The sequence below is a fragment of the Micropterus dolomieu genome, linkage group LG09, assembly GCF_021292245.1.
Source record: "Micropterus dolomieu isolate WLL.071019.BEF.003 ecotype Adirondacks linkage group LG09, ASM2129224v1, whole genome shotgun sequence".
NCBI lineage: Eukaryota > Metazoa > Chordata > Actinopteri > Centrarchiformes > Centrarchidae > Micropterus > Micropterus dolomieu.
In genome coordinates this window covers 7,638,601-7,649,464 of record NC_060158.1, presented here as the reverse complement: position 1 = coordinate 7,649,464, position 10,864 = coordinate 7,638,601, and the positions used below count along the sequence as shown (strand labels likewise).

At 37.6% G+C, this 10,864-nt stretch overlaps 1 protein-coding gene across 1 annotated transcript in view; it reads left to right on the top strand.

Annotated features, from left to right (window-relative positions):
* Nucleotides 1-10,864, top strand: part of pkhd1l1.1 (PKHD1 like 1, tandem duplicate 1) — a 70,883-nt gene that overhangs the window by 14,410 nt on the left and 45,609 nt on the right. The window contains exons 19-33 of the mRNA XM_046059101.1: nt 755-863; nt 978-1,035; nt 1,122-1,215; nt 1,515-1,568; nt 2,203-2,273; nt 2,386-2,496; nt 4,713-4,805; nt 7,891-8,156; nt 8,375-8,418; nt 8,558-8,717; nt 9,165-9,297; nt 9,605-9,748; nt 9,943-10,097; nt 10,403-10,513; nt 10,644-10,781. Of these exons, the coding sequence (XP_045915057.1) occupies nt 755-863; nt 978-1,035; nt 1,122-1,215; nt 1,515-1,568; nt 2,203-2,273; nt 2,386-2,496; nt 4,713-4,805; nt 7,891-8,156; nt 8,375-8,418; nt 8,558-8,717; nt 9,165-9,297; nt 9,605-9,748; nt 9,943-10,097; nt 10,403-10,513; nt 10,644-10,781 (1,741 nt within the window). The remainder of the gene's footprint in view (nt 1-754; nt 864-977; nt 1,036-1,121; nt 1,216-1,514; nt 1,569-2,202; nt 2,274-2,385; nt 2,497-4,712; nt 4,806-7,890; nt 8,157-8,374; nt 8,419-8,557; nt 8,718-9,164; nt 9,298-9,604; nt 9,749-9,942; nt 10,098-10,402; nt 10,514-10,643; nt 10,782-10,864) is intronic.

The following is a 10,864-nucleotide window of genomic DNA, read 5'->3' as shown; positions in this document are numbered from 1 at the left end:
TTGACTTACTACAACTTTCTCCCATCTCCCGACTGCATCTCTGGAGCTCAGCCACAGTGACCTTTGGGTTCTTCTTTACCTCTCTCACCAAGGCTCTTCTCCCCCGATAGCTCAGTTTGGCCGGACGGCCAGCTCTAGGAAGGGTTCTGGTCGTCCCAAACGTCTTCCATTTGAGGATTATGGAGGCCACTGTGCTCTTAGGAACCTTAAGTGCAGCAGAAATTTTTTTGTAACCTTGGCCAGATCTGTGCCTTGCCACAATTCTGTCTCTGAGCTCTTCAGGCAGTTCCTTTGACCTCATGATTCTCATTTGCTCTGACATGCACTGTGAGCTGTAAGGTCTTATATAGACAGGTGTGTGGCTTTCCTAATCAAGTCCAATCAGTATAATCAAACACAGCTGGACTCAAAGGAAGGTGTAGAACCATCTCAAGGACGATCAGAAGAAATAGACAGCACCTGAGTTAAATATGAGTGTCACAGCAAAGGGTCTGAATACTTATGACCATGGGATATTTCAGTTTTTCTTTTTTAATAAATTTGCAAAAATTTCTACATTTCTGTTTTTTTCTGTCAAGATGGGGTGCTGAGTGTACATTACTGAGAAATAAAATGAACTTTTTTGATTTTTGGAAAATGGCTGCAATGAAACAAAGAGTGAAAAATTTAAAGGGGTCTGAATACTTTCCGTACCCACTGTATATGTGTCTTCATGCATACGATAATCTAAATTGATTAACTTTGTCTATCACAGAGCCATGCCAAGTGATTGGTATGTGGTCCATGTAAGTGTGGACGGTGTTCCCATTCCGGACAGCAATATATGCTGGGGCGCATACAAACCGTACCAATGCAGCATCTATGTAAGTTTGCAGCTAATGCAACACAGACTCCTTAATTTACAAGTTAATTGATCCTGCAGTCAAGCATTTGGATTTTAACAGTTTTTTTTCCATTCTTGCTGTAACTCTCCCCAGACTTACACTTATCGCACGCCAACTATCAGCTCTCTGACTCCAGTCAGTGGCCCCCCAGGTACACCGTTTACACTTGACAGCATGTAGTGATTCTAATGAGTGCAGTTTCAACTTTATATTTACACCGTTTCAAAATCACTGCAGGCACCTTAGTGACACTGCGAGGAATGATCTTCACTGATGTGTATGGAAGCAACACTGACAAGAACTCCAATGGTTACAATGTCAGATTTCTGAGGTAAAAGAATAAAATAAAACATAGATGATTTTTTTTTTTTACATAAGGGACATTCCTGACTGCTGTATGGCGATGCCCTATAAAAGAAAGCAGACTGACCCTTTAAACTTTAATTCTTTAAAGAGGTTCATTTTCATTGAAAACAGCTGAAATTATCTCAACCTACTTAAACGTTTTCACTTGTTTTAAGAAAATGTAAGTCTGTGTGTTACAGAAGAGATTTATTTACTTGGTCATTATCTACCAATTTCATTTAAACATTAAAATGTATACTTTAAAATGTTGCTTGTTTATTGCAGAGCCTACATGGGAGGGATGCCATGTGAGCTGCTTAAACCGGAGTCAGATGAACTGTAAGTAGCTTGTTCAGATTTAGATTGTATTTAGAAATGAAATCACAGCTAAAACACAGCAAAATGTATTATAGACAATAAACATATCGAGTCAAGTTCAGATATGTCCCACAGCTGCAAAGAAATGTTTTGAGTGATGGATTTATGTTAAACAAATACAATAAATTTAATATAAATAAAATACTAATAAAAAGTGATTTGGTATTTTGTACAGTATTTAAAGTTTTTGTAAATTTTTCTAAAGATATAACCTGCGACTGGACTATATATACTCAGTTTGGGGTTACATGAGCTGCAAAATGACGGGGACATATGTTGGTAAGATGGTTTTGTTCACAATTACAGCTTCTCTTAATATACTGTATATATCAATCACTCATCATCAACCGCATTTTGAAACTTTACAAACAGTCCTTTAATAATTATGGTTCTTTTCCAACAGGTCATCACAACTTGACTTACATACTTGATAATGATTTTGGAAGGTAATTCACTTTTTTAAGTAACTGACTTCATGCTAAGTCCAGTTTTGGTATTTTTTACATTTTAACTTCAGGTTAAGATTTGCATACATTGCTTAAGTTTATAATTTATGAACAACTACAATATTATTCATTCCTTTCTTTAAAATCAGGAGTTTAGCAGAAAAGAAACTGTTCCGGGTTTCAGCTTTGGGCAAGCTCTCCATGTTTCAGACCTTTGCAGGTACGTTAAACAGAAAGACATTTGTCCACGATTAATGTGGTAGCATTTCTAAGTTATTCTCTGTAGTTTCTGTTCTTATTACATTTGAATGTTTGTCATGTCTTTTGTTTAGAAGTGACAGGAGTCTCCCCATCCAGGGGAAGCATCATGGGTGGAACCCTGTTGACTGTCAAAGGCCGCTTCTTCGACCAAACCGATCACCCAGCACGTGTTCTTGTTGGAGGTAATTATCACCATCAGACTGGAAACTTACATTTCCCAGCTATGGGTAGTTTTTAATGCCATGACAACTTTGCTGATATTGTTTTCTCACAGTGTTTGAGAATGTGGTGCGTCTCTACAAAACAAAACTCTAGTGAACCCTCAAGTCGCTCAGTAGTGAGAATTTCTAATCAAAACAACAGAATGTGCGCATACTTTTAGACACATCAAACAACAGAACACCATAGAGAGGTTACACGGTAGAGGAAAGACTTTTTCGAAAGCTTAGTAATGCAACAGACCATGACAAAACAAGCTGGTCTTGTCTTTCATTAGACTTCAAGAGTCGTTTAACTGGCTCTTAACTTTAGGTTACAGTACATGTTTTACAGGAAGTAAAACATGTACTGTAACATTACCTTTACTGTCTGTACCTCTGTGTGTATATTGTACAGGCTGCCTCCCTCTCACTTGAATGAGCTCTTATTGACACAATCATAAAATCTGATATGTAATCACAATTTATTGCCCAGTAGGTTTACATTGTAGGTACATTGGTGCATAACAATAAACTTAGTATGAAGTAAGTAACAAGTAAAATAAATAAACTAAAAAAAGATCAAAACAAGCACTTTAAGTTGAGAAGCAGTAATAGAAAATTGACAATAAGCTAGAAAATTATTATAAAAAAAGAATAAAATAATATGTACATTATGTTTTTTAGATGAAAAAGCTGTATAGGTGTGTAGTGTTGTACAAACAATTTGACAATGATGATGATGAACTTAGATCAACAGCACACAAAGTCAAAGTATATCTATTCATATAATTGATCTAACCAGATTTTTCAGACTTAATGTTTACACTGAAATTCAAATAGCATATTGCTGATAAAGCATGTATTAACCGACTAGAGAAACCAAAGTACTGTAAAGACTAATTAGCGTGTCCATCTTGCCTTTATATCTATGCTTTAAAGCAAGAAAACTTTAAACATCATCTGTACACCACAATATTTAAGTTTTTGAGGTATCTAATGAAAATGTGAAACTCTTGAGACATAATAACAGCTTCACTTTCCACTTCTACCTGATCACAGAGCTTATATACCTCATAAACCTCATAAAAGTAGTGTCATAATAGGAAAAATATGCACAGTACAACAATAAAAATAATAACAAGAATAAGTATAAACTTATTACAGGAATTGCAGCTCAAAATGTTTTACAAGGGAAACAGCAAAAATCAGTCACACAGTTGATACACGATACACAGGGAAAGAAATGGGAAAAACTGTTTTGACATATAAAACCAAGGATAAGAAATATCAAATAACAACAATGATGTAATAAAAAGGTGGAATTAATTAAAAGCAGGCAAACTCCATGGGCCATTTGACCCAAAGGTTCATACCTCATAATTCGTACAAAATTTGGTTTGTATGATCTTGGGTCGCTACTCAGTTGATGCATAAAATGATGATTGTTTAAAGTGGGTGTGGCTAATTGCAACAAATGTAAATTTCTAGACATTTCTCATTCCAAACTTTAAAAAATCTAAGAAAATCACCTGGACATCATAGAGAGCTAATTTTCTTTCAGCAAATCTACTGATATGTGACAAAAGTTTGCCTCACTAAAACCTATGGTCAATTCAGAAGACAGTCACTATATTTTTCAGAATATCCTAAATCAGTTAACATAACAAGTCTTTGTTCAAACACTACTAAAATCAAGATGGCAGATATCAAGTGTTTCAAAGGGTTTTCAGTTCTGTCCAACGGTGAGTCCACAGTGATATTCAATATCTTGAAGGTGTACATAATCTAACTCTCACCAGTGGTACTTGGATCCTGTGTTTTCCTATTATTGTTCTCTACTTAAAAAGTGTTTGTGCAGCAAAACCCCTAAAACTTGGAAAAACTAAATCAGCAGGTGGGTTACATATTTCATCCACTACTCAGTCAGGCCCATAGAATAATGACAGATCATTGCCGCTTGCAGCTATATTTTTCATGACATTTAAATCACTCCATTTTCAACACTTCTTCATAAGTCATATAAAGTTCAGGCATACAAAGTTTCAGCATAGTTAGCTGACAAGGAGGTGAGCAAGTAATGAGTACATTTTCACTTTGCAGTTAACTATTCCTGCACATGGATCCTGTGCTGTTTTGCATTTGTGTTATTTTGAGCTTGAATAGGACCTTAACTCACTTGACACTTGATTTGTCCTCAGGTCTACCTTGTGAAATCCAAAGTGTGTCTGATGACAGGATTATGTGCAGGACTGCCATGCAGGAGATGAACAACAACATGACTGGCTACCCCGGTGAGAACACACCTCCTTCTTCTTCTTTTCAGAAGTTCAGTGGCCTTCATTGGCCTTGCGCAGATTCACTCTCTGTTACATATTTATTTATAAGTCCATCCTTGGTCTACTCCCCTCTTACCTTTTTGGGTATATCTCACCTAAAACTAGTAACTATTGTTTACACTCAAATTACACCCCTTTTACCGTCTGTCCTTTAGTCTCGCACTGAAATGGGCAAAGAGGCCTTTTTATTCTCTGCCCCTGCAACCTGGAACAACTTGCAGACAGTTTTGTAGCTAGATAGGCTGATTCCATTTTTTTAATAAAAGGTTTTGAAGGTTAATTCAGTTGTAACTTGTACTTGCTTCCTGAGCTGGATCCATCACCCTTGTCTTGTTTTCTTGTGTGTTTTGTTTTACGTGTTTTAACACCAGCTGGCATGCTGATCACTGGAATAATTTTAAGCATACTTGTCAACAACATTGTTGACAGGGACTATGCTGTGTAGTGAACTGTTAACCACAGACTGAAACAAGATCATCTGTTATCTGATTGTGACAAAATACATATTTTTAATCATACATCATAAAAATACCGCTCATAAGACAGACGTCAACACTAGAGGAAGACATCGGTTTGATGATACATCATACAAAATACCTCTCATAGAACAGACGTCAACAGTAGAGAAACATCGGTTTGATGATACATCATACAAAATACCTCTCATAGAACAGACGTCAACAGTAGATATAGATCGGTTTTTGATTTCTACAACCTTTTGCGAAAGGATTTTTAGTTATTAAACAAATGGAACTCTAACAGTCATCTTGGCTGCTTTATACAAAACAATCAGACCAATTGCTCAAATTTCTTGCTTTGTTGATTTTTTTTATAAGTTCTTGTGAGTTTCCCCATGTGATTCAAGGATATTTGAAGTACGCAGCACTCAAAACACCAATGTTTCATTATTAGAACATTTGGCTGATTGAAAATTATTTTTCAAATGCTTTGAGTTTTGTTAGCAAAAGAAGCAAAAATGTACTTTAATCATGAATTTACCATACAGTCCCCTCCAAAAGTATTACAACGGTAAGGCAAATTCCTTTGTTTTCGTTGTTCACTGAAGACATTTGGGTTTAATATCAAAAGATGATTATGAGACAAGAGTTCAGAATTTCAGCTTTCATTTCCTGGTATTCACATCTAGTTGTGTTAAACAACTCAGGACATACCACCCTTTGTTTGAACCCACCCATTTTTCAAGTATTGGAACAAATAATCTTAATGTAAATAACATTTGATATTTGATGGCATAACCCTTGCTTGCAATAACTGCCTTAAACCTGCGACCCATCGAAATCACCAAACTGTTGCATTCTTCATTTTTGATGCTATTCCAGGCTTTTACAGCAGCTTCTTTCAGTTCTTGTTTGTTTCGGGGCGTTTCTCCTTTCAGTCTCCTCTGAAGGAGGTGAAGTGCATGCTCTGTTGGGTTAAGGTCAGGTGATTGACTTGGCCAGTCTAAAACCTTTCACTTTTTTCCCCTGATGAAGTACTTTGTTTTGTTGGCAGTGTGCTTTGGGTCATTGTCCTGCTGCATGATAAACTTCCTCCCTATTAGTTTCAATGTATTTCTCCGTAAATTGGCAGACAAAATGTTTCTGTACACTTCTGAATTCATTCTACTGCTACCATCATCATTTACATCAACAATAAATATTAATGAGCCTGTTCCAGAAGCAGCCATGCACGCCCAAGCCATGACATTACCTCCACCATGCTTCACAGATGAGCTTGTATGCTTCGGATCATAAGCAGTTCCTTTCTTTCTCCACACTTTGGCCTTTCCATCACTTTGGTAGAGATTAATCTTGGTCTCATCAGTCCATAAGATTGTGTTGCAGAACTTTTACGGCTCATCTCTGTACTTCTTTGCAAATTTCAATCTGGCCTTCCGGTTCTTACTGCTGATAAGTGGTTTGCATCTTGTGGTCTGGCCTCTATATTTCTGCTCTCCGAGTCTTCTTCCAACAGTGGATTGTGATACCTTCACCCTGCACTGTGGAGGTCGCTGGTGATGTCACTTACTGATGTTTTGGGGGTTTTCTTCACAGCTCTCACGATATTTTTGTCATCATCTACTGTTGTTTTCCTTGGCTGACCTGTTGTTGCTCAGTACACCAGTAGTTTCTTTCTTTTTCAGGACATTCAGCACAAATTGTTGTGCTTGCTATGCCCAATGTTTGTCCAATGGCTCTGGTCGATTTTCCTTCTTGTCTCAGCTTGACAATGGCTTGCTTTTCTCCCATAGACAGCTCTCTGGTCTTCATGTTGGTTTATCCTCTTTAACAGGAAATGCAGTCTTTATAGGTTTGGTAATCAACCTAAAAGGCAACACCTGGGCAACATGAAACATCTGTCAGTCACATGTTCCACTAGTTTTGCTTACTTGAAAAATGGGTGGGTTCAAACAGACAGTGATATGTCCTAAGTTGTTAAACACATCTACATGTGAATACCAGGAAATGAAAGCTGAAATTCTGAACTCTTGTCTCATCTTTTGATCTTAAACCCAAATATCTTCAGTGAACCACAAAAACAAAGGAATTAACCTTACCGTTGCAATACTTTTGGAGGGAACATTAATTCACTGTTACTGTATACTGTGTAAGAGTACGTTAGACTTTATACACATATGTTGACATATAATTTCTGAATAGAGATGCCACTGACAAATTTTAATATTCAATTAGCTACTCTGCTGATATTTTTTCAATTGATCGATTAATAGCTTTGTCTATAAAATGTCAGACAAGCACAACAGAGTATTCAGAGGTCTTATTTGCTGGGCAACCAACAGTCCAAAACCCAAAGAAATTCAATTTCTTATCATTTCCTGTGTGTCAAAGAAGACACATTGGTGGATGTGTCACAATGGGGACTTGAACTTGGGTCTCTCGCACCAAAGGCATGCATCTTATCCACTGCACCATCACCATCCATATGTCGCCATTTAATTTTCTGGTAGTCCACTGACTTGTTAGTCAACTAATAGTTTCAGCTCTAATTTTTATACACCACCATTTATTTGCAAACCCAGGTGGAAGAGGCTTGAAGATGGAGGTGTGGAACAACACAAATCCACGTTACCTGACTGACATTCGCAGCTACAAAACCAACACAAATGGATACTGGACTCAGTGGATCGACTCCATGCCTCAAGTCTTTGCTGTTGCAGTTTATTATTCCAGTTCACGATATAGAGGCTTCTTTGTCCCTCCAGCCAGCGCCAACTACACTATTTACCTTTACTGTGATTACCAATGTGATCTATACCTCAGCAACTCCAGCCGCCCAGAAGATATGGTATGATCAGACAGTGAAGTTCAGAATTAATCACACCCACTGTTATCGTCTGAGTGTACTAAACCAAAATAAAGCATGCAAAGTTTCACTTGAAATATTTAAAGATAACCTAAGAAACTTAGATGTGGTAGGCCTGTGTATTATTTTGTGGTAAAAACATTTTCAAAATCCTCATCTTTCTTGCTTTTAACATATTTTTTTCACAACCTCCACTTCAGGTTAAAGTTGCATCTAAAGTTCTGGCTCTAGAGAAGGGAAAACCGTAAGTACATGGTTCTTGTTAGCTCTTCAAAACAACAAATAAAAAATTAGTCATATCCTGTCATAGTGCACCTTGTTCATTATAGCTGTGAACCTAGTTTCCTTTGAAAATAATTTAAAAACAATGTTTTTTTCTACAGATACTACTTGGAAATTCTGCATCAACACTATGGCGGTCAAGCTACTGTCAACCTTGCCTTGTTTCAAGAGGAGAGTCCCTTTACAGAAGACCAGACGGACGATGCTGTAAATGAGGTTCAAAATATCGTGGCTGAATATGATGTGTTCGATGAGGAACAAGTAAGCAGAGATGTGAACTTGTGAACTGAATTATAGTACTGTTAATTATGATAATAATGATGGTGTCTGCCTCCTGAACCCAAACTGGAACCTGGTTCCAAAGGAGAGGAGCTTTGTACCCTTTTTTGGATGTAGAGATGTGTGTAGTCACAGTATGCAGCCACACTGGACTGCATTTTCTAAATGATTTTAAGCAAAGGATGTAGCTTTCTTTGGAGTATGTTTTCTTGCTGTTAGAATAAAATAAGTTTTGCTAACACTAATGTTCTCTTCACCTTCTGTTTAACTCAGATCTGTTCTCCAGGATTTGTCAAAAGTCATTTGAGAGAATGTAAATCACCAAGTGACGTAGAAGTCAATGTAGTGGGTTGAGGGAAGATGTTGGTTCAGTGCCCACCTCTTTTTTGCTTCTGTACCTCACCATTCCTTATTGTCACTGTTATCCAGGTGGTAACCTTTGAATCCTGGCCCAGTAATATCACCGGGGTCAAAGAGGTCCAGACTGTTACTGTCAGCAGCAGCTGTGCCAGCAATATTTGTGGGAGCACCTTCAGCCTGGGCTACGGAGACGCAACAACTGGTGATGTCTTTAACACATTGGACATTTGTATGCATATGTATCTTGCGAAAGTGCATACAAGTTTAGCAGCCACAAAAGAAAATCTAAATCCCTAAACGTGACAGTGTCTCTAATCTAAGGGAGCATAGAAGCTCAGATGCATCTTTATTATCTTTCAAATTATTTGCTCTATTTGTATCTTGTACATATATGATCTTAATATGCCATGACTTCATGCATTTTAGCCACAAAAAAAAACTAAACCTCTTGATCTGATCTAATGTAACTACAGTTTATCATATACCAGCTTTGTCTTTTTCTTCTCTAGGACCGATCTCTGTTAGTGCCTCAGCAGATGAGGTGGGCGCAGCCTTGAACAACCTCTGGTCCATCAAACCTGACACAGTCCAGGTCACCAAACAGGGCGACAGTCAAGTGTCTCACTACACAGTCACATTCAATTCTGACAGAGGTATGAGGAGACAGAAACATTGGGTTCTGATGAGTTTGTGAAGAGTGTGGTTGTTACACTTCATTCATGTGCAAACTGACTTCAAAACCTAAAATGAAAGTCCTGCAGATTCAGCTGTATTATCTGTTCATTATATTTATTTTAGCAGCCAAGTGCAAACAATTAATTGATCATTTTTCTTTTTTTGACTGCAGGGGATTTCAAACCTCTGCACTATGAGGTTTTTGGCTCAGACACCAATGTTTCTGTTGCGGAGGTTACAAATGGAAGAAGCAACATGAAGACTTTCACCCTGCTCTGGGGAGGAGTCCCAACAAAGCCCATCGCTTTCAATGCAAATGAGTCAGAGGTCTGTTGTGTAAAAAAAAAAAAAAAAATTGCTGGAAGTCTCTCTTTCTCTCTCAGATTCAGAATCTACAAGCCTTTTTATTCTCGACTCAGTGTAATTGTGATGATATCTGAAAGGCTTAATTTGCAAATGTGTGACCCTGCAAACTTTACAGTTTCATAAACAAGTGTTGAGATCATGTTTAATTTCACTTCATTTCTTAAAGTTAGAGTTTAAAATTTATCTCGTTTTGAAGAAATTGCCTGTGTGGCAGCCTGTGCTTTGTAGAAACAATACTAACATTCAGTCTGTGTGATTGTGAACAGGTTCAGTCGGCTGTGGAGGACATGATGAAAGCCGAGTGTCCCAGTGAGATCCTGACCACTGAAGGGACTGATGTGAAATACTTCAAGAACTTTGAAAATAACAACTATCAGGTCAGTGGGGACAAAATTTTTGTATTTGTACAAATGTGATGACCACTTGTATGTTAAGTTCAAATACCAACAAATCCTTGGAGAGCAACAGATTTTTCTAATCTCTTTCTGATCTTCTTGCACTCACCAGTTCATAGGGACTCCAGTGAAAAACTCTGCTTTCTGTGGCCTGTGGTCGCTGAAGAATGCTGTGGTTCTTTTCAAGGACAGTTACACCAAAGAGACTGGTGGCTCCTACGGACCAGTTTCATTGGACAAGCATCCTACGGTAAAACCCACAGTTGCTTTATTAATTGTTGTTAAATTTGGCACAGAATGTACCTCTACTTTAAATGGATGAATGGATGCATC